Raw genomic sequence first — 24,882 nt, forward strand, 5'->3', positions numbered from 1 at the left:
CAGAAAGTGACATGAGACGCTTTTCTGGGAAGGCGCTCCCTGGCATCTCCAGGACTTACTAGTGGGTCCCAAGTGTCAGGATAACTTCACCCCAGCACAGGCGCCCCCATCCCCACCCTGGGGCAGGAGGGAGGGGACACAGAGCTGGCCGCACCTCTACGGACCTTGATCCGGGTACAAGCTGCCCCTCTAGAACAGGCGCCTTCTCCAGGGTGACCAACTGCAGAGAGAGGAGGTGGGGCATGGCATCTGGGTGGCTGCGAGTCTACCCGAGAAAACCACACGACTAGAAGGATCTCACCACTTGCTTTATTTTTCTCTTCTTCCCAGGTCAGTGAGGCAGCAACATTAATAAAAAGCGAGACGAACTGTTCTCTTGCACGGAGATTCAATAACCCTTCCCACACCAATGCTCCCTGATAATTCTAAGAGCTTTTCATCAAATGGAGTCTAATCTGGATGGCCCAGCATCCCACACACCAAAAATAACTGCCAGGGTGATGTCAGGCCAGCTTAGGAGTGCTCGCTTCCAGGAAAGGAGGACTATATTGAACAGGGAGGGCTGACGGTCAGCCTTTTTTGCTCAAGTCCCAGCAGGTCAGAGAGCCAGACTAACTGCTCTGGTTCCTTAGGGAGGCTGGCGCCTCCTTCTGTCCCTGTTTAGGGAGCCCCCGACTGCAGCAGCGGGAAGTTTTGGGGGTTCTGTGTGGGCCCCACTGCACACCACTTGACCCAATGCACGCCTGCTGCCCACATTCACTCGAATTATTTCAGCCTTTTTCTCCTTTTATGAGCATGATCCTTTGTTGAAAGGGGAACTAAGCTAAATCAAGAGGCAGACTGAAGCTCACTTGGTAATGTCTCTATTGTCAACAGAGTGTAGGATTCATCTGCAGCAGCTCAGAATGTCCTGGGGCCAGACAGGGTGGGTTCTTAGAATGTTTGTGAGCATCTCAGCTGGTAACATTTGGGACAGCAGAGCCCTGGGGATGCTGCCACTGTCACTGTGCAAACTGCAAATGCACCAGGAATTCTTGCTGTCACGCAGACAGGAGAAGCACCGGTTTCCTTTCCTGTACAGCCCGGAGAACCTCAACAGGCAAGCTCCTCCCTCTCTCTCTCTCAGAGTCTCAGGTTGGCTTGTTGAATTATTTCACCTCTACCAGCCTTCCTCTGCTGCTTTGCCCAAGTTATTTGGATAAATGGGAGCAAAGAAACTATCCTAAGTCCCCTGCTGGGGACCCGCCTTGCAGTGCACACATACTCCCAGGCCTTCATGAATTACAGAGAAAACAACAAGGAGTGAGTCCTCTATGGAGCTACAACCAAGGTGGTTTAATTTGCAGGGGTCCAGGACACGACTCAAGAGTTGGGAGGTCACCCGCGCTGTCGTCTCTTCCGCCCCTGCAGCTTCAACCGCCTGGCTGGCAGGCTGACGGGCTGCTTTCTGAACTTCTCCATGATCTCTCTGATCCTGGCCAGGTTGGTTTTGCTGAGCGTGAAGTCGCACTGCGTGGCCCCCATGTCATAGCCAACCATGCAGTTCTTAGTGGACGAGGTGAAACCTTCTGCCTTGGCTGTGACCACATACTCTCCAGGGTTGAGGAGGCGCCAGTAATCCCCGTCGCTGGCTGTGAAAAGAAAACAGGAGAATTGAGAGCAGTCCCTTCTAACAATGATACCAACCAGCCCTGTTATTCCAAGACCAGTCTCCTGGCCAGGGAGAGACTTGGAGACAGGCAGTGTGGAATTCGAGCCCCGGCAAATGCAAATTCTTAGTACATTTTGGACGCCGAGATGTTTTCCTTTTGGGACGTTACCTTAATGGTTTTAACAGGAAGGGGACTGGGGTGTAGGCTCCCTGCAGTGTTAATACGCATGAGCAGAGATGGAGACATGATCCCTAACATTCCTTTCTCTCTGACAATACACACCATTCATTATGAACTTGAACTTCTAAACCGTATGCCCTTGCCACAGAATGCCATCTTGAAAAGCCATCTGTGCCTGGTTTCCTGGCTTCCCTTAGCATGGCTATAAATATAGAAGAGTCGTATGAGGGTGGGGCTCTTCACTTCTGAAAAAGAGAAGGAAAAGGCTACAGAGGACTTGGGCCAAATGACCTGGAAGGAGGTACCAGATGTCTGCACCTCATTCCATGGTCTTCCATGAAGAACTGGAGCTTCAGGGGCAGGTACATGTTGCAGGCAGTGTCCCCTGCCTCCTCCCCAGCTCCCCTCAGTGACACCATTGAGCAGGCATCCAACAGGGATCTAACTGGACCCGTGTCCATCCTCAGCTCGCTAGATTCTTGTTGAATAAAGCAGGGTCTAAGGCCAAGGCCACTCCTCCCCAGGGGACCCACACCTGCTGAGATCACTAGGACCCCTGACATTAAGGGGGCTTCGCGATAGAAAGTTCAGTTCAGCTCAGTTGCTCAGTCATGTCCGACTCTTTGCAACCCCATGGACTGCAGCACACCAGGGTTCCCTGTCCATCACCAACTCCCAGAGCCTGCTCAAACTCATGTCCATCGAGTTGGTGATGCCATCCAACCAACCACTTCATCCTCTGTCAGCCCCTTCTCCTCCTGCCTTCAATCTTTCCCAGCATCAGGGTATTTTCCAGTGAGTCAGTTCTTTGCATGGGGTGGCCAAAGTATTGGAGCTTCAGCTTCAGTCCTTCCAATGAATATTCAGGGCTGATTTCCTTGAGGATTGACTGGTTGGATCTCCTTGCAGTCCAAGGGGCTCTCAAGAGTCTTCTGCAACACCACAGTTCAAAAGCATCAATTCTTTGGTGCTCAGCTTTCTTTATGGCCCAACTCTCACATCCATACATGACTACTGGAAAAGCCATAGCTTTGACTGCTGCTACTGCTGCTAAGTCGCTTCAGTAGTGTCCGATGGACCAAAAAGCAAATGTCAACTCTGACGCGGCCCACAGAAGGATGAGACAGGTGCCAATCCGCCAGACCGACCCAGTCAAGCTCGTGGTAAGCTGTGTGACAACCTCCACTTCTACAGGAGTAACTGGACGCCCAGGGAAGTGTCACATCTACACAAGGTCACACAGCTAGTGATCAGCTGGTCTTCCAGGGCCAGATTTGTTCTCTCTGTTAGGACAATCTGTCCTGTCCGGTCTAAAGAGAAAAGGCCGGATTTGATCAAGTGCTATGTAGGCCTGGGCAAGGTTTACTTGTCTGAATGAGTCCAGAAGTCCTCAAATGGATGGACGAGAACTCTCTGTGTGAGTGAATATGTATCTTACACACATACACACATAACACTCTAAAGCACCACGTTTAAACTAACATCACAAATCTCTGTTTATCTGAGACATCCCATGCAATGCGTGCAGTGAGCTCATGAAAGCACAAGATGTTGTGAAAAATGAAATACGCAGGCAATTGTTCACCACACGCTCGCAGAGTCTGCTACCTGGTAAACAGGCCTCAACATGAGAGCCCCGGGCATATAACACAGGCGGGTGGCTCCCTGTCTTTCTCAGCACCTGTATCTTTCTCCAGTGAAAATGCAAGGTTCTCAACTACATAAAATGCCACTTCATGGTTTTTCAGAGACCAAGAGCCACGTCTGGCCATCTCTGTCCAGTTAATCAGATGGCCCCGACCTCCTGGGCAGGGCAGGCATCCCCTGAGACATTCCTCCAAGCTCTCAGCTCCCAGACACACCTGCCAGGGGCGCCTCTGCTCCTCCAGACCTCATGACCGGAGTGTGAGTAGCTTCCCTGTCCTGTCCTGGCCCCATGCTGAGCCCTGGGCTCCATAAGACCTGTGCTTCCTCTTTCCCACTTAACACTGGGTTTCAATAGTGCGTCCTCCAAGCATGCCAGCTGGATTGAGTGGGATGAAGACCAACAGTCATGCAAACGTGAACCCAAATGTCCTGTTCCTGCGAGAAGTTGAACACCTTACCTCTCAACTACTGTGGATACTTTCTCCCCACAAACGCAGGGGTGGGTTAGTTAAGATCAGGAACTGGCCTCCTGCCAATGGCTGCCTACCCTGATGGAGGCCCTGGAGGTGAGACCTCTCAGTGGGAGTGTCTACCTCAAGGACACACGGGAGGGCAGTTTAAAATCCCCCAGGGAAGGGGCAGCCCAGGTTCACACCAAGGGAGGTGCTCAGGGAGCCAGAGGAGCAAAAGAAATCCACAAATAACACACACTTGTCAGCACTACTAATTCAGATTTATAAGATGGCTTTGGAATTCTTTTTCTCCCAGCAACAGCAGCAGGCTCCCTCCTCACACCCTCCTCAATCCACCTGTCTTTGGTGTGCCAGCCTTCTTATCGTGCCGCCCCGCCAGGTGTGTGCCTGCGGGGAGCATTCTGTGGGGCTGCATGGGGAGGTTGGCACCCAGCTGGCACTGCCCGGCATAGGTGGATGGAAGGGACAAGCCAGGTCCTAACGGAGGGCCATTCGTTAGCAGGTTGGGTTAGTGTCTCCCGAACAAAAGACAGTCACGTGGCATTCTGAGCTTGCTGTTGGGCCAGCACATTTGCATGCGTTCAGAAAGCATCCTTACTAACTTCACTCCCTGTGGAATTCCATTGCATACGCCTGCTTATTTTATGCAAAATCCCTCCTGGAATAAAATTTGTCAGATCACATAAGCCTCAGAGAGAAATCAAGGCAGATTCAGAGCTTACGTGATGTACGGGAGGACCCTGAAACCAACACGATGAAGAACTGTCCGTGACACATGGGATTCCTCTGTAATGAGAAGGTGCTGGGAGATTATTTGGGGGAATAAAGGGAGGGCGAGCTGAGTTTCCCATTAGCTCATCGAAACTCTCCTTGATGACAGGGGCTTGAAATTCCGAGCTCATCAGGCAGAGTTCTCTCTGCTGTCTTGTGGGGCCCCATGGGCGTTTTATCTCCCACTCTATTTAAAACTCTCCTTCTCTCACATTGCCTACAAGGCGCTAATGGTCCAAGGAACATTCCAGGCTCTTTAACGAATCACTTTTTTCGGAGCTCATTAATAATGTTTAAAATACAAGTCCTGGGCAGAACCAGATCAGACAGCCCATTTGATCCATAAGGATCACCCGTCCCTTACGTGTCTGGCCCATGACAAGTTTACAATCTGCATCTGTTGAATGAATGAATAAGTGAATGAATGAATGGATCAGTGTGTGCCCGTCAATGTGGGCTCAGTTCAGTTCAGTGGGGCTCCTATGTACCAAATGCCACGCAACCCAGTGTGTGGCCTCGTGGTCAGTAGCTATAAGATCCTGGGGGACAAGTGGTGTGATGCTCAGGAAATAACGGCTGAGTGAAGAAACAGGTTAACTACCTTGAGAGAAGGCGATTCAGGGCATCACACCGTAGACCACTGCTTCATGGCATTTCAGATGCGTGTCACCCATTGACACGATATTTGTCCCTGTATGTCAGGCATGTGAGCGGGCAGCCTGGCATCGAAGAACACCTGGGCCAGGGTGACAGTCTTTACATGCACTGAATCCCAGCCTCTCCCTGCCCAGAGCCTCTGCTTCCTCGCAGGTCAAATGGGATCACTTCGGGGAGGACAGTGTCTCCATGCATGTGATCGGCTAGTGGGGAAAAGGCCCCTTCTCTCCTTAGGGAGGAACAGCATGGACAGGGGAAGGGCCCACCATGGAGAGTCTCAATCCCCGGTTCAGTCCCAGTTCAGCCTCTCGCTGTGCGTCTGGGAAACGCCGCATCGTGGCCAGGGTGGCTGGCTGCCTGGGCCCAGGGTAAGCTCCCAGACCCCAGGCACAGGCCAGGGCAAGTCCGTGGAAGTCTCATTTCTCCAGTTCAAGGGTGTTTGTGACTGAAGAAGTCTTTTTTTTTTTTTTATGACAATCATTTCCTTCCTCTTGCTGATGGTGCATCCGTTCCCTACACCTGGGCAGGACCTGCCCTGGGTCCAGTGATGCCGCCCGCCCCACCCCCTACCCTCCCAATGGCCCACATCCTACTACCCAGGACCTGTGAATTGATCTTATTTGGAAAAGCGGTTTTTGCATGTGTAATTCAGGCTCTTGAGATGAGATCAGCCTGGATTACACGAGTGGGTCCTAAATCCAACGATCTGTCCTCAGAAGAGACAGAGGAGGAGGAGCAAGGAGGAAACGGAGGCAGAGACTGGAGTGACGCAGCCAAGGAAGCACAGGATTACCCAAAGCCACCCGGAGCTGGAAGAGCCAAGGGGGAACACTCCCGAGGCTCCAGGGAAGCACACCCCGCTGACACCAGGACTGCAGACTCCTGGCCTCCGTAACAGAGACAGAATACATTTCTGTTTATTTAAGCCTCACCATTTGTCATGGCAACCATGGGAAGCCAATGCAGGACCCGGTGCCCTGCTCACTGCCGCTGACAGCAAAGCGTCTGCCTTGCAGACTCAGTGGCCTCTAAAGTCGCCCCCACCCCTACAAAAACCTCTGCGTGTCAGTTTGATCGTGTCTGTGGGCAACCATCTCCAGCAGAACTCTTGCTGACAATCTGAGTTAGGCATCCAAGCAATTCTCTGCCACGCACATCTGTCACTGCCTCATGGCGCCAATGTTGTCCATAGAAGGTCAAGGTCTCTGTTTCATATTTCCCCCTGAACACACCAAGTGCATCCCAGGTGATGGGAGTCCTGGGGCGCAAGGGAAAGCCTGGGCATGTTTTCACCTCACTTTCTGATCAGCAGAGAAGAAGGCAGCCGGTGGGCAGGTGCCCGGTGTCTGCAGGCTGCCCTCCCGCCAGCTCGGGAACTCTGGAACCAGCAGGGACACAGCATGCAGCTGCTCACACACCTCAACCCAAGCCCCACCCACCTCCTGAACCTTCAGTGGGTCCTCCAGCCTCTCGGAGCATCTGGCTTCCACCTGAATAAGGGACAGAGAGAAGGCAGAAAGCATAGGCTGAACACCTGGCTTCCAGGGTCTCCCATGGAAAGTTGGAGGAAAGAGAGGATAAGGTAGAGCAGAGGAGGAAGTTTCTGGACCTCACCTTGTGGTTCTAACTCAAGTCAAACGCTTCAAGAATAAGGGTATTTGCTCCTAAGAAACAGTTCACAGACACTTGCAGTTACCTGTTCGGATGTCATGGTTAACGCCTTCCACGGAGATAACAGCATTTGGAATTCCTTTTCCATGTGAATCCCTCACCAGGCCTTTGATGCCCCGATGGACCTACTCGGTGAACATGAGGAAACAGAGGGGCTCACAGACCATCCGGAACAGCAAACGTACCTATAAACCTACTGCCAGCCAGGGCTACCCAGAACCCCCTCAGAGCCACATCTGGCTTGAAAGCTCCCCAACTCTGTGTGGATTTGGTGTGTAAATTTCTGTATTCCTTTCTACTGGAAAGTTTTCCACCAGAGTTAAAATGTTCCAGAGGTTGAGAAAATATTAGGATCTGAGATGGTTCATAAAAAACACATCCTGTAAAAAATGGAATTTAATTTTTACAGGCATATTTATTTTGACTTTCCTGGACTCTACAGACTTAAGAAATAGACTCTAAGAATCAAACAGGAGAGGAAAGACTCAAAGAGGCTCCTGTAAAGTATAGTTCAGTCCCCAGGGCCCTCCCATTGATGAGCTGAGTCATGTGATGCACACCGATTGGGTTTCCTCATCTGAAGATCCAAGGTGACATACCATCACTTCCAATGACACTCTTTACACGCACTGCTAAGCCTGGGCATTTTATTCATAGGAGGTTCTTTGGCTAAACTGGGATCATCATGTTAGAATGACTAGGGTCTTCTTTGTCTGCGTACATAAAATGAAAAAAGAGCCTTCCCCCACAGAATTCCAGAGTGGGGATGGAAAGTGTGCTCATGGCTTCCTAAGAAGGGAGAACAGGTTCACAGCCTTCTCTACCATGAATGTGTACTGTGGGCTGCACTGACCCTCCCAGGACTCATGGATCAGATGTGGATGCTATTGCTATAAACTGGTGCCAACCTCTACCACCCATGTGGAGGTGCAGGTATCAGGAAGCTGGCAGCCAAGCCCTTGGCTAAGATGATGCCTCTGACTCATCTACAGCCACCCATGGAGGAAGGGCAACCTCCCAATACAGCCTCAGCATCTTACTTCCTGATGAATGGGAGTCATGGTAGAATCATCTGAAGTTCAACATTCATTTTTATCTCTCTGGTTTCTGTGAGTCTATTCCTTACTGGGGAATGGATGCTACTTGGCTAGTTTTAGTACCAAACGAAAGCCAGTTTGCCCAATACTATGAGACAGGTGTGTCACTGAGAACAGAAGAAAAGAAAGGTGTGGGAAGGTCCTAGCATACACGGCAAGGCTTCCTCACTGGCCACAAGCAGATGCTCACCAGCTCCAAGCAGAACCTAGCTGGTATGATTTAGAACTGTTCCCAGGTGGCACCCGGCTACCTGCAGCAGTTAGTCCTCAGCCTCTGAGCTGATGTTATGGGTTGAACTGTGTCCCCCACAAATCCATATGTTGAAGTCCCCACCCCTCCAGTACCTTAGAAGGTGACTGCTTTTGGAGATAGCATCTTTAAAGAACTGATGACACCAGAAGAGTGGGCTTTATCGTCTGACTGATGTCTTTAAAAGAGGAGGAAACCTGCACACATAGGGACGCCAGCAGTGTACGCACACAGAGTAAAGAGCATGTGAGGACAGTGAGAAGGTGGCCATCCACAAGCCAAGAAGAGAGGCTTTGGAATGAAACCTGCCTGCTGACACACTCATTTTGGACTTCCAGCCTTCTCCTGTTTCCCAGCCTGCGTGTTTTGTTATGTTAGACCTAGTTGATGAAGACAGGAAGCCTGGGCATGCTGGCTGGACACAAATCACCCCTCCCAATAGAGCAGCGATCTGGAGTCTCACTCACCAAGAACCAGTGGGAGCGACTGACATTGACACAGAGCTCAGAGACAACAGCTCCTTCCGACACTGTAGTCACCAGCCCAGGATGATGGTATTAATTTTGATCTCAGGCTTTCGGCCATCTCGAGGGCTTTGCTCCCTAGCGAGCCCCCATCCCTGCCGAGTGCCCGCATCATACCTGCTCCATGAACACAATCAAGGATTCCCGATTGTTCTCCCACTCCTCAGGCAGCTCGCTCTCATGTGGGTATTTATCACAGCCCACGTAGATGGACAGCTCGAAGCAGTTTGTGTGAAGGTAGCTGAAATCGTTGAGACCTGCCAAGCCAACCAAGTAACATTTTAGCTTCACGGTGCTCAGAGGGGCACGAGAGACAGCAAGAGCACACGACTCCGAGGAGTTCATCTGAACAAGGAGGCATCCAGTATCTACTCTACACAAAACATTAATTAGAGCAACTGCAGGGGAACAGAAAACGGGGTGGGGCGGGTGTTGAGAGAGAGAGACAAGATGCAGCTGGAACATCTTTATGGGGAAGACAGGCATGTGCAGAACATCTCTGAGAAAAGGGGGACTGAAAGAAGTGTCTTCTAGATAAAATCACTTTCGTTTTATTGAACTCAGTTTAATACTATTTTTAGGATAGCGGTATCACTTCTTTTTCTTGTTTAACTTTGTTGTGATCATTTTATTTATTTTTTGGCTGTGCTGGGTCTTTGTTGCTGTGCAGGCTTTTCTCTAGTTGCAGTGAGCAGGGGCTACTCTCCAGGTGTGATGCGTGGGCTTCTCACTGCAGTGGCTTCTCTTGTTGCCGAGCACGGGCTCCAGGGCCCAAGGGCTTCAGCAGTTGTGGCTCCCAGACTCCAGAGCACAGGCTCTATAGCTGTGGCCCATGGGCTTAGCTGCTCTATGGCAAGTGGATATTCCTGGATCAGGGATCAAACTTGTGTCTCCTAGATTGGCAGAGGGATTCTTTACCACTGAGCCATCAGAGAAGCCCCACTTTTGTTAAATTCTTGTCTCTTTTTCTTTTGTTCCTGTGGCTTTTTACTTTGCCATTTTTTAAGGTCTCATTAATAATGCGCATTTTTAGTGTTTAAATTTAGCTCAGTCGTTATGCTGCTCTCACCAACAGCTCTGTAACTGTGGAATGACACGTGTAGTTGTCCATTCTAACTCATAAACACAGCTATCCATCTCACCCTTTATTGAGTTCCTACATAAGCCAGAACCTGTCTTTAGCGCTCTACAGCCAAGCTCACTTTCTCTTCACCACAAACCAGCAGAGAGGTAGGTAGTTGTAGCCCAATTTCACAAATAAGAGAATTGAGGCAGAGACTGGTCCAGGAATGCATTAAGGAATGTATCCAGAATCACACATCTGGACAGAGTTGGGGTTTGAACCCAGGTGTGTGTAATGCCTGCCTAGAACTTGCTTATCATTGCTCAGGGACTGTAGGACAAATGCCCTCACCACCCGGCTGGAGAGCAGACAGCCTCTTGCATCCTGACATGCCTACAACAGGACTTGGTCCCTGTGTTCATTTCTTAGGGTTGCTGGTATCAAGGATCACACCAACTGGGTGGTCTAAAGTAACAGAAACATATCCTCTCATAGTTCTAGAGGCCAGAAGCCCAGAATCAAGGTGCTGGCAAGGCCACACTCCCTCCAAAGGCTCTTCCCTGTTTCTTTCAGTTCCCGACAGCCCTTGGTTTCCTTGGCTTGCGGCTGCACCACTCCCAGCTCTGGCTCTGTCTTCACAGGGCCTTCTCAGTGTCTGGGTCTTCTCCCTGTCTACCCCTTACAAGGACATCTGTCACTGATTTTAGGGTCCATCTGGGTAACTCGTGATGACCTCATCTTGAGATCCTTAATGACACCTACAAAGACCCATTTTCCAAATAAAGTCACACACACAAGTTCCAGAGATGAGGAAGTGGACATATCTTTGGGGGCCCCATCCCATTACAATACCCAACATTTGCAAAATGGACAAATGAATGTCAGGTGGCATGAAGTTCAGGGCCTGCCTGCCCAACATTTTCAGTTTTGGGCAGCAGGGTGATTAGCAAGAACACAGTGCTACTGTGCCCCAAGTGACAGCCAGGCGGATTCCCCCCGCAGCAGGTGCCTCCACCAAGCCTTCCCTGGGTTCTGAGAGTCAAGGCCACAGAGAGCAGGAGTCGGTGGGGCTGGTTCGTCTGCTGAGTAGGGGTAAAAGGTCCTCCTGTGCTTCCCCCAGCCTCACCTGTCCCATCTCCCCTCCCTCCTCCGAGTGCTCAGTGGAGCATCCTGAAGCACAAAAGTCTATTTAAAAATCACGGCTTCGGGTGTTAAGAGCAATTCTGTATCAACCTGCTGCCTAATCAGTCAAGTCACAAATAAAATGGTGCAAAACATACGGCCTCTCTCTCCCAGATTCCAGATTTGAACCATTCACGTGTCAGCAGCCACGGACCTTTGATCACATTTGTGATAAAATATGGAAAGTGACAGCAGGGGGATAAGCAGGCTGGAACAATGTCAAGTTCATGGAAAATCCCTCGCAGGGCCTGGTCTGGCTGAAAGAGGTTGGTCAAAATGCCAGGCCAGCTCATTCAGTGGAACCTGAGGTGTGGAATCACAGCCAGCGCAGGGAGGCCTGCGGACCGTGCACGCAGAGCAGCATGACAGGCAGGCCCTCCTGGGTCGCAGGACTGCTCCAAGCACACACACACACACACACTTCTCATTATCCCAACCTTCAGACCTTGTTAGTACTAAAATAAATAAATGTGCTATTTAAAACTCTGAGGTGGGCCTGCCATTTTGCAGTAAGTGCGTGCATGCATGTATGCATTTTAAGTCACTTTACTTGTGTCCAGTTCTTTGCGACCCTATGAACCGTAGCCTGCCTGCAGGCCTCCTCTGTCCATGGGGATTCTCCAGGCAAGAATACTGGAGTGGGCTGCCATGCCCTCCTCCAGGGGATCTTCTCAACCCAGGGATCGAACCCACGTCTCTGATGTCTCCTCCAATGGCAGGCGGGTTCTTTACCACTTGTACCACCTGGGATGCCCCTTTGCAATGAGTGTATCTTCAACAGCACTGGAAGTGCTTGAAGAATTGGCAAAATGATGAGAAACCAGGAGAACGGTGGAAAAGCCTGAGCCAAGCTATGGTTAACACCAAATTCCAGTCCTTTAGTGAATGTGGTGCAGCGGAGAATCCTGGGTAAGAAATGGCTTTGAAAGTGAAACGTGTGGGCAGAAGGTGTGGGGCGACCCAAATAGCACTTCCCAAGCCTCGGGTCCTGGCTGGGGACGGCGAGACCTCCTCGGTGTTCTCCCTGGGCCTGGCATCCTGCTCTTGACATGGCTTCAATACGGGAACACAGGGCAGCATATTCCTTAGAGCACCGTGTGCCCAGAGCTGTCACGTCTGCCTTCCTCGTCGGGGAGAGGACGCTGGACGGCAGCTGACACAAAGAAGGGCTCAGGTCTCTTTGGAACCAAAACACACACACGGCAAACCATGTGCCTTTTGAGCAGGACTGGACCCTGCTCCCAGTGGCCCACTCCCACTAGCTAAGACCTGTTGGTCACCGCTAATGAGCCAGCAAGACCCGAACACAAAGAAGGAGTGGAGGGGCGGGGGGAGGAAAGGAAATTAGAAATCGCATCTCATTAGTCTGCAAAGAAATGAATCTGCAGGCTTCATCACACTGCCTGCAGGAAGAATGATTAAAAAGGCTCGAGCCACCACATGGCTCTGCCACAAAAGTCCCCGGCATAATGGAAAATATAATGGATAGAAACAAATCAAACGCTGCCAGTGTGATTAGATAGCAACCGACTTCTCAGAACGGTGCTATTGACCTGCTGCTGACAAATTCCGCAGTGTCCGAACCTAATTTAGTCACAGTGGCCACAAAAACTAAGCAGATGCTTCTCATAAAGATTATTGCAGGTTTTTAGGACTAGAACTGAACAAACAAGCATGCTTTTTGCTATTAGGATATTTTTCTTGATAGACAGGGCTAGGGGTATTGATAGTCAATAATTAGGGTTTTGTTTTTTTTTTTTAATTTGAACAGAGCAAAGCCATGATGGAGAAAAAATAAAACAACTCTGCTTGGTTTGTAACCAAGACAAAAATGGCAAGCTTTCTGCATGTTTTATTTTTTCTTAATGGCCAAGGGAACAAATATGCCTACTCTTTTAAAAAAATTTTCCCCCAGAGTGGAAACATACCTGGAAAGTTTGTGAAGGCTGAATCTCTAGCAAAGGAAAAATAATATTAAAGTGAATCAGTAGAGTAAAACAGAGAACAGGGATATGCTCATAAAAGAGGCTTCATGGTGAGCACTTTCCTAGAAGAGGGGGGAGAGAAGGAATGGGAATTTATAACACAGTGCTGCTGACAAGCAAGACAAAGAACACACATCTACCATCTCTGTCATCCTCACAACAGTCCCAGGGTGCCCATCATCATTGTCCTTACCGTCGCCATTAACATCAAGCCCATTTTACAAATGGAAAATACGGGGGTTCAGAGAGGTAAAGTAACTTGTCCAGAGTCACACAGCATTTACGTGATGAATTAGGTCCATCTGACATGGAGTAGTTTGGCCAATCTTCACAAAGTCAAGAAAATAAGCAATGAACGTTACGTCTGGGGTCTTGCCATCCCAATGCAGAGACACCTTAGGGAATGTGATGTCTTCAACTCTCCTCACTTGAGAACTCCAGGCCAGGAGCAGCCCTGACCCAGGAAACAAAGGGCTGATCCTGAAACTTGGACCACGAGGTCCTCTAGCTGCTGCGAAAGAATCCCTGAAGTCTCTGCTGGGCTTCCTCTCTGTCTTCAGTGCATGCTGGGACAGGACATCACATTCCCTGCATCACAACAATGGGAATTTGACCAGACACCCTGGTGGGATGGTGGGGCTTCCAGTGAACGAGCGATTTGAAAAAGTCCTGAACATGGGCTCACTGCTCCCCCCACCGCCTCCCTTCCAAGGGCTGGCAGCACGGGGTGTCTCCCACTGCGGGGATGGCTCTGGGTACAGCGCCCTGGCTGCAAAGCACCAGTGTGCTCTCTGCCCCTTCGCTGGGTTTGCTTTTCTGGCCAATAATTCCCCTAAGACTATGCTTACCAACTCTGATCCTGTAACATCCAAACAGCTCGGCGGCTAAGAGTAGACCACAGCATCAGACAGATCCCAGTTCTGCTCCTTGGGGGTTTGAACAGATCCCTTTCCCATCTCAAAACCTCGGTTACCTCTTTTATAACAAGGGGAGTAAGCCACATCCGCTTGAAGACTATTGTGAAGGTGAAAGAAGAGTCTAGGCAGAGTGCTCGAACCTTATACATGGTTAATTACGGTAGTTATTCTGCTGAGAACAAGGATAGATGGAGAGCTGGACCAGAGGGTCCCCCCCAACCTCCATCCAGCAGTCCATTGTCACTGGGCCCCACGATGACAATAGGGCCATCAGAGACTTACTTCCAGCCACAGTGTGCCAGGAAGCCCCATTGACGGTCCCATCCTCCTTCTGGAAGTCTTCCGTGTGGCACACCCTCCTCCTGGCGTCCGTCATGAGGCGGTGAGTGGAGGCGTAGGAGTAGGCCAGCCAGCGGAAGACATGGTCGTCGGGCGTGGGGGTATGCTCCTGGGTCTTCCACAGGGACCTCACCATGTCGTAGGGGTAGGCCACCACCAGCTCGCCCCCCTGCAGGTTGCCACCCAACACGAAGGGGATTTTTTCCATCCAGGCTATGACTGCCCTGGTCTCTACTGCCACCTGTGAACATGCCCAATTTTAGCACATTTGAGAAATAAAAGCAGAAGGAAACTGACTTCTCTCCTGAGCTTTCCAAAGAGGGACATAGTTGAAAAAGCAGTCATTTTACGGCATCATCAGAGCAAAATTTAGAATCTCAAAATTTGTCTAGGGAAAACTGGCCACTGTGGAAGTAATGGATAAAAAGAAAAATCCAGAAAAATTTCTTACTGGAGGAATACTCCAGTTAGTATGCAAAGAGGGAATGACAGAATTAAAGGATCAACACTTGGCAACTTCACTGAATTCATGGGTCAGTCAATGAATTAATGTTCATCAGTGACTCAATGGACATGAATTTGAGTAAGCTCCAGGAGTTGCTGATGGACAGGGAAGCCTGGTGTGCTGCAGTCCATGGGGTCGCAAAGAGTCGGATACAACTGAGTGACTGAACTGAACGGTAACAAACAGCATAGAGAGAGAGAAGCAAACACAATTATCTCCGGGATGAAAGAACACACACCTAAAAATCCATCCACCCTGTGTGTGAAGAAGCCTCTAGTGCAGGGGTCAGCAGACTTTTTCTATTAAGGGCCAGATAGGAAATAGTTTAGGCTTTGAGGGCGCTGAAGTCCTTGTTGCAACTACTCGAGTCTGCCAGTAGCAAATATCCAAGTCTACCCTGGAGCAGTGAGGTCCCCTGGACAACACCCAGATGATGATCATGGCTGCTTTCTGGTAAAACACCATACAGGAACAGGCCTGGGCGGGGCGTTACCAACCCCTCCCGAGTCTACATGGCCGAGCGGTCTGAATCTCACCGCTAATATATAAGAAACACAGAGAACTATGTCACATTACATCACGAGAATACAGTTAGCAGCACCCAGACAGGAGAAAATGCTGGACGAGAATCTAGTTGCTTATATTACAGCTGTTACAAGATAAACAACAACAGAATTGCAAGAAAAAAGGGAGAAAGTGATACAGGAGAAAAGTATAGTTTAAAGAAGGGTTGAAAGGCTTACAAACTAATCAAAATGAATGGGTTTTCATTAGAGCCCACTTAAAACAGACTGTAAGAGAGAGAGATGGGAAATGATTATAGGAGAAATGCAAACACTGATTGGATATTTTATATTAAGAGATAGCTTATTTTGATATAATAGTAATTTATGGCTTTAAAAGAGAGATCTTTTAAGGATACTTAATGAAATATTTACAGATGAAATGACACGATGTCTGGAATTTTCTTCAATAGTCTTGGAGAGGAGGAGAAAGTGACTGAATATGTAGATGAAATGTGAATTTATAAATGTTGACGTTGACATGGGTACATGGATGGGATTCTCTACAGCTCCCTCTCTAATTTTGTATGCTGAACTTTTTATGATTAAAAAGTTAAGAGAAAAAAAGGAAGGAAAGAGGGTTAATGGCAGGGAGGGAAGGAAAGAAGGAGAGAAGAAAGCCAGGAAACAGAAGCTAAAACTGGAAAGCTTGATATGATCAAATACTGATCAATGAATCAAATATTTGTCATAAGTTACTGATATCTCTGAAGATAATTTCAGTAGAAAAAAACCCCTAATAATGGAAAAGAAGTAAACATTAGAAATGGCCTAACTTTGCTGTATAGCAAATTGATTAAGGAATGAAAGGAACCTGAAGGACTCATTAAGCTTTGCTTTTGTTCCTAAACACATCAGGGCCTTGGGTTGGATGAAGCATAGAATTCAGCTCACAATGCAGGATCACTGTGGATCCATGCTTCATCCTCTTCTTTCATGTTTTGATATAATAAACACCTGTGAACCTACCATCCATCCCAATGGTCAGCTTTTATTGATCGTTTCTACACACATCTGTGATTCCCTCTGTCCCATCCTCCTGCTTCTCACTCAGAGGGAACTACTACACCCTAAACAATGATTCTGAGTCTCTTTTGTTTAACTCCATACATGTATGCATAAGGGTTCAATCCCTGGGTCAGGGAAGATTCCCTGGAGGAGAAATGGCAACCCATTCCAGTATTCTTGCCTGGAAAATCTCATGGACAGAGGAGCCTGGTGGGCTATAGTCCATGGGGTCGCCAAGAGCTGGACATGACTGAGCGACTGAGCAAGCACGCACATATGCCTAAGTATGTATTACTTGGCTTTATTTTCTTTTGATCTAAAAAAAGGGTGGGTAACATACTATTGTCTTCTGTAAATTTCTCCTCTTAACTTATGTTTGTAAGACTAATCTGTGTTGTATAAAGCTAAATTGTTCAGTCTTTCCACTTCAATATGAAGATTTCATCGTTCATCTGTTCTTGTTATGATGGACATGTAGAAAATTTTCCATTTTTGCTACAGTGAACAGCACTGCTTTTAACTTGTGCCGTCTTCTGATGGGCTGTGCTAAGATGTGCTTAATCGCTCAGTCAAGTCCAACTCTTTGTGATCCACGGACTGCTCTGTCCATGGGGATTCTCCAGGCAAGAATAATGGAGTGGGTTGCCATGCCTTCCTCCAAGGGATCTTCCCAACCCAAGCATCGAATCCAGATCTCCTATACCTGTGGTGAAATTTATCTTGCCTAAATCGCCAGAAGTATAGCTGCAGTCATAGATATATACATATTTCACTTTATAAAATAATCAAGTTATTTTCCAAAGTTACTGTGCTAATTTCAGCTCTCACAATGAGTAAGAGATCCACTGTCCCATATCCTCCCCAATGCTTGGCTACTGTTAATCTTCCCAATCAATGGGTGTCAAATGTTCTCTATCTGCATTTCCTTAGCACTAGTAATACCGAACATCTTTCCCTGTTTTCTGACCATATGTTTCCTCCTCCATGAATTGCCTCTGTGTATCTTTTACCCATTTTTCTGTTGTTTCTATTTTTCTCATTTGTTTTTCTTTATTCTTTTAAAAATTCTAGTTCTTTTCCAATTAAATAATTTTCAAATAACACTTCAGTTTTTAACCTGCTCTTATGATAGTTTTGAAAGTCTTCTGATGAATGGGCTTTCTTATTTTGATGTAGTTGAAATTAACAATCTTTTATAATAAATGCCATTTAAAACTGTTCTCCTCACCCTGAGGAATCATTGCAAATGTTAAATTTTATCAAATGCTTCTTTCTGCAGACAAATTATTGGTTTTTTCTATCATGTCATTGATTTCTGCTCTTTTTAATCAAAATCTTTCTACATTTTGGGGGCTTCTTCTGTTATCCTTTTGCTTACTTCTTACATTAGTTGATGTTCAATCTTTCTTCTTTTGACATGTAATCATTCAAAGGTATAAATTCCTGAAAGCATTTTTTGCTGTACTCCACCAATTTTGAAGCTCCAATACTTTGGCCACCTGATGCGAACAGCTGACTCAACGGAAAAGACCCTGATTCTGGGAAAGATTGAAGGCTAAAGGAGAAGAAGGCAGCAGAGGATGAGATGGTTGGATGGCATCACCGACTCAATGGATATGAGTTTCAGCAAATTCCAGGAGATGGTGAAGGACAGGGAAGCCTGGCATGCTGCTGTCCACGGGGTTGCAAAGAGTCGGACATGACTGAGAGAAGGAACAACAGCCACCAATTTTTATATTTAGTGTTCTCATTATCATTAATTTCTACTTATTTTAGTTGCCAGTGTGAAGTTTTCTTTGACCCACTACTTAGAAGTTTCTTTTTTTTCAATTTTCTAACTACTTAGAGTTCTTTTCATACTGCCTGCTCGTTTTATTGTATGGTAGTGAAAGAATCATGGTCTGCCTGTCTCTCATTTTCTGAACTTTGCTGAGGTTTCCTTTATAGCCCAGAGTGCCATTAATTTTTGAAATTGCTCCAGGGAGTACTCAGAGCAATAAATACTCCTACTTCTTGTAGAATTCTTACAGTTTCCTATGTCAAGGCTGTTAGTTGCTATTCAAATCTCTATCTTTGCTGATTTCTTATCTATCTCAGGGGGTTTCCTTGGTGGCTCAGACAGTAAGGAATCCACCTGCAGGAGCCCTGGGTTTGTTCCCTGGCTTGGGAAGATTCTCTCCTAGAAGGGAATGGCTACCCACTCCTGTATCTTTGCCTGGAGAATCCCATGGACAGAGGATTCTGGTGGGCTAGAGTCCATGGGGTCACAAAGAATCAGACATGACTGAAGGGACAGCACTTTCATCATCATCACTTTATCTATCTCACCTGTCCGTAACTGAGAAAGGAATTGGTGATGGCAGGGTTGTGTAATTCTCCCTGTGTTTCGAAAGAACAGGCTCAAAAACTAAATTCTGATCTTAATGCAAAGACTGAAATTCATGGACTTCCCATCACTGTGCTAAAATAATTCTCTCTTAGCACCTCAAGGCTAAGAAAGCTGGCAACCATGTTCCAATTTTGGTCCAAGGGTTCCCAAATTATAACATCCCTTGAATCCTCAGCTTTGCCAGATGTCACTAGTACGTTAGCTTGAAAAAGAAGAATTCTAGGATGGAATTAGGACGTGAGAAAGGATTTGGAAGACCCAGAGGGTCCAAGCCCTTTATCCCCCATAAGCCGTCCTTGGGCATCCTAAGTACTGTCTGTCCCCATCATTTGCTTCTTGAGAGACCGGATGACACCATCTGGGGCAACACTAAATGAGGCAACCAGGCTGGCCCTCCTCCAGGAAGTGGTACCCACGTGTGACGTGAGCTGGAGCTCTGAGAAAGAAGAAGAGCTGCCCTCTATCTATCCATCCTTTCTCCCTTGATTCCTCAAGAAGAGAAGCCAATTAATGATTCTTTTTGAGACTGCAAATATGCTTGCCTAAAATGTAGCATTCACCAGCCTTCCCTCTGGTGCACTGATATCATGTTTTGACTAAATTTTGGCCAATAAGATTTAAACAAAAGTATTATGTAGGAATTCTAGGAATGCCTCTTAAAGTGCATTGACTTATCTGAGAGGAGGAATTTTTTTTTTAGCCTTTTCTCTCCTCTTCCTCCAAAGGCATGAGAAACTGCCATCTTGGATTATGATGACCCCGAGAGTAGAAGTCCACCTGCTATCATGTGGAAGCAGAAAGACGACCTCTGGTTTCCTGATGATCACAGGGCTCCTATCTGTCAGGCCCTAAACCATCTGCCTCCAGGGCTCTTTATGTGAAAAGAGAAAAAAAAGAGTCTACCTCGCTGTTACTGTTGTTCAGTCGCTGTGTCATGTCTAACTTGCTGTGACTCCAGAGACTGTAAGATGCCCACCTTCCCTGGCCTTCACTATCTCCCAGAGTTCGTTCAAATTCATGTCCATTGAGTCAGTGATGCCATCCAACTATCTCATCCTCTATCGTCGCCTTCTCTTCCTGCCCTCAATCTTTACCAGCATCAGGGGCTTTTCTAACATGTCGGCTCTCTGCATCAGGTGGCCAAAGTATTGGAGATTCAGCTTCAGCATTAATCCTTCCAATAAATATTTAGGGTCAATTTCCTATAGGATTGACTGGTTTGATCTCCTTGCTGTCCAAGCGACTCTCAAGAGTCTTCTCCAGCGCCACAGTTTGAAAGCATCAATTCTTCGGCACTCAGCTTTCTTTATGGTCCAATTCTCACATCTGTACATGAATACTGGAAAAGCAATAGCTTTGACTATATGGACCTCTGTCGGCAAAGTGATGTCTCTGCTTTTTAATATGCTGTCTAGGTTTGTCATAGCTTTTCTTCCAAGGAGCAAGAGTCTTTTAATTTCATGGCTGCAGTCACAATCAGCAATGATTTTGGAGTCCAAGAAAATAAAGTCTGTCACTGTTTTCACTTTTTCCCCACCTAATTGCCATGAAATGATAGGACTGAATGCCATGATCTTCAGTTCACTTCAATCACTCAGTCGTGTCCAACTCTTTGCAACCATGGACTGCAGCACGCCAGGCCTCCCTGTCTATCCCCAACTCTCGGAGTTTACTCAAACTCTTGTCCATTGAGTCGGTGATGCCATCCAACCATCTCATCCTCTGTCATCCCCTTCTCCTCCCACCTACAATCCTTCCCAGCATCAGGGTCTTTTCCAATGAGTCAGTTCTTCGCATCAGGTGGCCAAAGTATTGGGGTTTCAGCTTCAGCATCAGTCCTCCCAATGAATATTCAGGACTGATTTCCTTTAGGATGGACTGGCCATGATCTTAGTGCTTTGATTTTGAGTTTTAAGCCAGCTTTTTCACTTTCCTCTTTCAGCTTCATCAAGAGGCTGTTTAGTTCCTCTTCATTTTCTGTTGTTAGAGTGGTATAGTCTGTGTATCTGAGGTTGTTGATATTTCTACCTCTTTAAGCCACTTTCTCTGTTGGTATAGCCAAACCTAACACTCACGTATACAGCAATCAATGCAGACCTTTTTAAAGAGCATATAGGGCAGAGACTAAGGGTATAAGAGAATTTACAGTGAGCAGAAGAGACAATAAGAGGCATGGGAAATTTTGTGAAGATTATTTATTTTACAAGATACTTTTTGCTAAGACCTAAGAAATGTGGGGGAAATATTTCCCATCCAATTGCATTTTTCTTTCCAAAGAAGCACTATGAGTAATAAATCCACAGGGACTCATGAAATAAAAATAAGATATCTCAAGCAATCAGTGAGGTCTAAGGACAATGTCACTGAAATTTCACAGCACTGCCAAACGTAAGGGTAATAATGACATTAATGAATATGCACAATTCAGGTGAAGGTTTTTTTTTTTTTTTTTTTTTTGAAGTACTGCAAAGAAATCTAATTAAATGATTTCTCTTCTGGGAAGAATCTGCTCACATTTCAATTTAATAGGTAGTTATTATCTAGCACACTTCCCTAGTTTTGGAGAAGACCTGAAAGGGAATAAATGATTTCGTCTTGCTCTTAAATGTTACATCCTCTGCCAGCAGCAGTGGGTGTTTGCTTTGGCCTCCTCTGCTCTACAGATTATGGGTATTTTTACTCACCGTGGCATTTTCAGACAGAAACCACTCGGGGATGGCGATATAGTGATTGGGAACTTTCCTTGGGATGTTCTGTCGGTCCTCCGCCTCCCAGAGCAGCGTGTTTAAGTCAGGAAAGTTGTTGTTGATGTCAATCCCATCATGGGTCCAACGGCCCAGGGACCAGCCTCCCAGCTCGGAACCCTGGGAGACAATTCAGAATGTGAGGGACCCACAGACCTCTGGACCCCCCTGTCTCTCACACACAAGACCGCTCCATGTCGGCCTCCATCTCGGGTGTGCCTCGAAGCCTCCAAACACCCTCTGACACAAAGATGTCATCCAAGGGAGACTATTTGGCTAATAATCTGTTACTGTTTGGTGGGTGATGGATAATGTAGTCATTATTGTTATTATTCCCACTCTATGTAGTCATTATCATTCCCACTCCCAAGAGGGAATGTACAGAGTCATCCTGCCACAGAGCAGTCCTCAGAAAAGGGTTAGTTCTCTCCTGACTCGTCTGCCTTCACCTCTTCTACACTGGTTGAATGAAACTCCAAGCAGTAATAAGTCTAAGACTCTCACTGCAAAAATCAAGAGTTGCCATATTAATATGTTCAGCTGCAATTCTGGCTCACGATTTAGCAACACAAATCTCTAACCAACTATTTGCACCAATAAACAAAAGCAAAAATCTGTAAATCTGCATTTGATGGGCACCATTGTTTGAAGTATAGTTTGCCATTTTATTCCCAGATGGTGTGATATATAATTATGAATATACAATACAACATTATACTAACTGTAATCTCTACATAATTCTATATATATATATTCCATATATAACTATAACCTATAAATTCTATATTATAACCAGAACATAAAACATAAACCATGTATCAGGATAATAAAAACAGCTGTCCTCAGAAAACTGATGAGAGGATTTATAGGTAATCATCAAGGTTAGAATATGCTTTAAGTGTTCAATTAATGTTAGGTGTAATTATTATTCTGTCTTATTGGCCCCATTGTATATATAACAATATTGTTTTTCGCATCCTTTTCTTCAATCTGTTAGTGTGTCCACTTCTCAGGGTCCCCATAATTCTCAATTAGTGCAATGCCTCTTTCATAAACCTTCCGGGTTCCCCCCGACTCAGCAGAAAGACACTGAAAAAGAAAGCTGGTGATGCGGAATTCAGGTCAACTCCTGGCTCAGTGCATCGTGCGTGTGTGGGCAGGGAGCGGGGGCGGCTGCGGTGCTGGGGGGGGGAAGCCATCCATTACCCCCTCGTAGGCCTTCTCGTAGCCGTCGGGGTTCAGGGAGGGGAGTATGTGGATCCGGGTCTCCTCCACCAGGCGGATGATGCGCAAGTTCCCCGCCAAGTACTCCTGGCACAGAAACTGCATCAGCAAAAGTGTCAGCTCCCGGCCCAGCACCTCGTTGCCATGGGCCCCGGCGATGTAGTGGAACTCGGGCTCACCTTTACTCAAAGATGGGAAAAAACAGACGATCGTATCGGATGCTTACAACAAAACAGTCCTCAGCACATTGTATTAGGAAAGAAATCTCTGAATAACAGCAACGTACAATTTTATCTCTTCTTGCACATCAACTGAAGCTATATCAGTACAATTTTTATTAGCTCCCAGATAGGCATATGAGAAAATGTGTAAAAAAAACCTTAGACGGTAACAGCCACAAAGCAACTTATTTGGCAAGAATAGATAAAATAACACAGGGTTTAGGGTTTAAAGGTTACAAATTAAACACAAATCGTAGCAATTATTTGGGGAGCTAATTCTTTTTCTTAAAAGGACTTTGTATTTAGTTTTATAAAGATGCGGAGATAAATAAATGCAAGCAGAAAACAGTGTCATGGGAAGTCAGCAATGACTCAGTTTTGTGAGGGAGCTGTCTTTGCCCTTGTTCTTTTCAAAGCTCAGCTTTTCACTTGGATTTATCAGTGCTGGGCATGAGCTGACAGCACTTCTGCCTCCCTCACTGGCCAAGCTACTGCTTTTGAGGAAATGTGACTTTACCCACAGATAAAGCCCTCACACTTTAAAAGACATTCCTGAGAGAAACTCCTAGAATACTGATGAACATTCAAGTCAAGAGAATCAGACAAATCTCTACATTTAAATTCCAGTGGATCTCCAACGGGCTCACAATTTTAGCAAAAAGAAAAATCTTTCACCCATCCCCACCCTGACCCTGCATCCCCTAACCTGTAGGAGAACACAGGTTTGGGAGTGATTAAATGAGAAGTGGCTAACAACAGGAAATGCTTGAAAATAGGATGGAAATTTAAAAGAAGATTAAGGGAATCACCTCTAATTCCAACCCCTAATGACCAGAGAGTCCAGAATTTTCTCCAGAGAAAGGAGTCTGTCTTAAGCATCTCAGCCATTTTCCTTTTTGGTTAGTGTGACTGGTCTCAGAGAAGAACAGAATTAAGTGTGGTCCATTTGGAGAAAAGTAGGGTACTTCCAGCTTAAATAATCTGACAGCCTATATCATACAATGTGGGGTGAGAGTGTTAGTCACTGAGTTGCGTCCGACTCTTTGTGGCCCCATGGACTGTAACCTACCAGGTTCCTCTGTCCATGGAATTCTCTAGGCAAGAATACTGGAGTGGGTTGTCACTCCCTTCTCCAGAGAATTTTCCCAACCCAGGTATCTAACCCGGGTCTCCTGCATTGCAGGTAGATTCTTTATAGCCTAAGCCACGAGGTAAGCCCCAAAGTGAAAGTGTTAGTCACTCAGTCGTGTTTGACTCTTTGCGACCCCATGGACTGTAGCGTCCCAGGCTCCTCTGTCCATGGAACTCTCCAGGCAAGAGTATACTACACAGAACCAAAGTTGGCAGAACCTGTCTGCGAGAGTGGGTGCACAGCCAGCTCCTACCCTGCTTCATGAATGCTCTCAGAGTGACCTCTGCCTCGCTCTTTAAGAAAGCACCAGACTCGAAGGGCCAGGGCACTGCAGACGGGCAGCCTCACCGACTTCGTGCTCCCCGGGGTGGTCGGAGATCTCCACGGCATACAGCTTCAGACCCTGGTGGCTCTTGCCGATGTTGTAAATCCTCGTGATGTTGGGGCACATTTCATTCACGACCTTCATCAACTGCAAAATCAGACGAATTTATGGCTCTGAGCCATGATGGCTATGCGCCATAGTGGGCAGAGCTCTCAAGGAGACAGCCCCCTCCCACGGCCCCCTGCACACCCCCACCCTCCCATACACCATGCTCTCACCCTGCCTGGAAGGGTCCCCTTCTGCTCCCCCTGCCCTGTCTCCCAGCACCTCTGGCTTGCGCTTATCACCCTCCTGGGTGGTGGT

The 24,882-nt window shown here is 47.1% G+C and overlaps 1 protein-coding gene across 3 annotated transcripts in view; it reads right to left on the minus strand.

The window, feature by feature from the left end:
* Positions 1 to 290: 290 nt before the first annotated feature.
* The window catches only part of CPXM2 (carboxypeptidase X, M14 family member 2), a 136,619-nt gene continuing 112,027 nt past the window's right edge, over positions 291 to 24,882 (minus strand). For 2 of the 3 annotated variants that reach the window (XM_061403800.1, XM_061403799.1), the window contains 7 exons: positions 24,543 to 24,666; positions 22,824 to 23,020; positions 21,558 to 21,737; positions 14,352 to 14,649; positions 9,040 to 9,179; positions 7,077 to 7,176; positions 291 to 1,631 (listed from right to left, as the gene is read on the minus strand). In XM_061403800.1, coding sequence (XP_061259784.1) covers positions 1,378 to 1,631; positions 7,077 to 7,176; positions 9,040 to 9,179; positions 14,352 to 14,649; positions 21,558 to 21,737; positions 22,824 to 23,020; positions 24,543 to 24,666 — 1,293 coding nt within the window. In that variant the 3' untranslated portion in view covers positions 291 to 1,377. Of the gene's footprint in view, positions 1,632 to 6,784; positions 6,871 to 7,076; positions 7,177 to 9,039; positions 9,180 to 14,351; positions 14,650 to 21,557; positions 21,738 to 22,823; positions 23,021 to 24,542; positions 24,667 to 24,882 lie in introns of those variants that run through there. The other variant, XM_061403801.1, reaches the window with a different exon arrangement.

Source organism: Bos javanicus, chromosome 26 (genome assembly GCF_032452875.1).
Source record: "Bos javanicus breed banteng chromosome 26, ARS-OSU_banteng_1.0, whole genome shotgun sequence".
NCBI classification, from domain to species: Eukaryota; Metazoa; Chordata; class Mammalia; order Artiodactyla; family Bovidae; genus Bos; species Bos javanicus.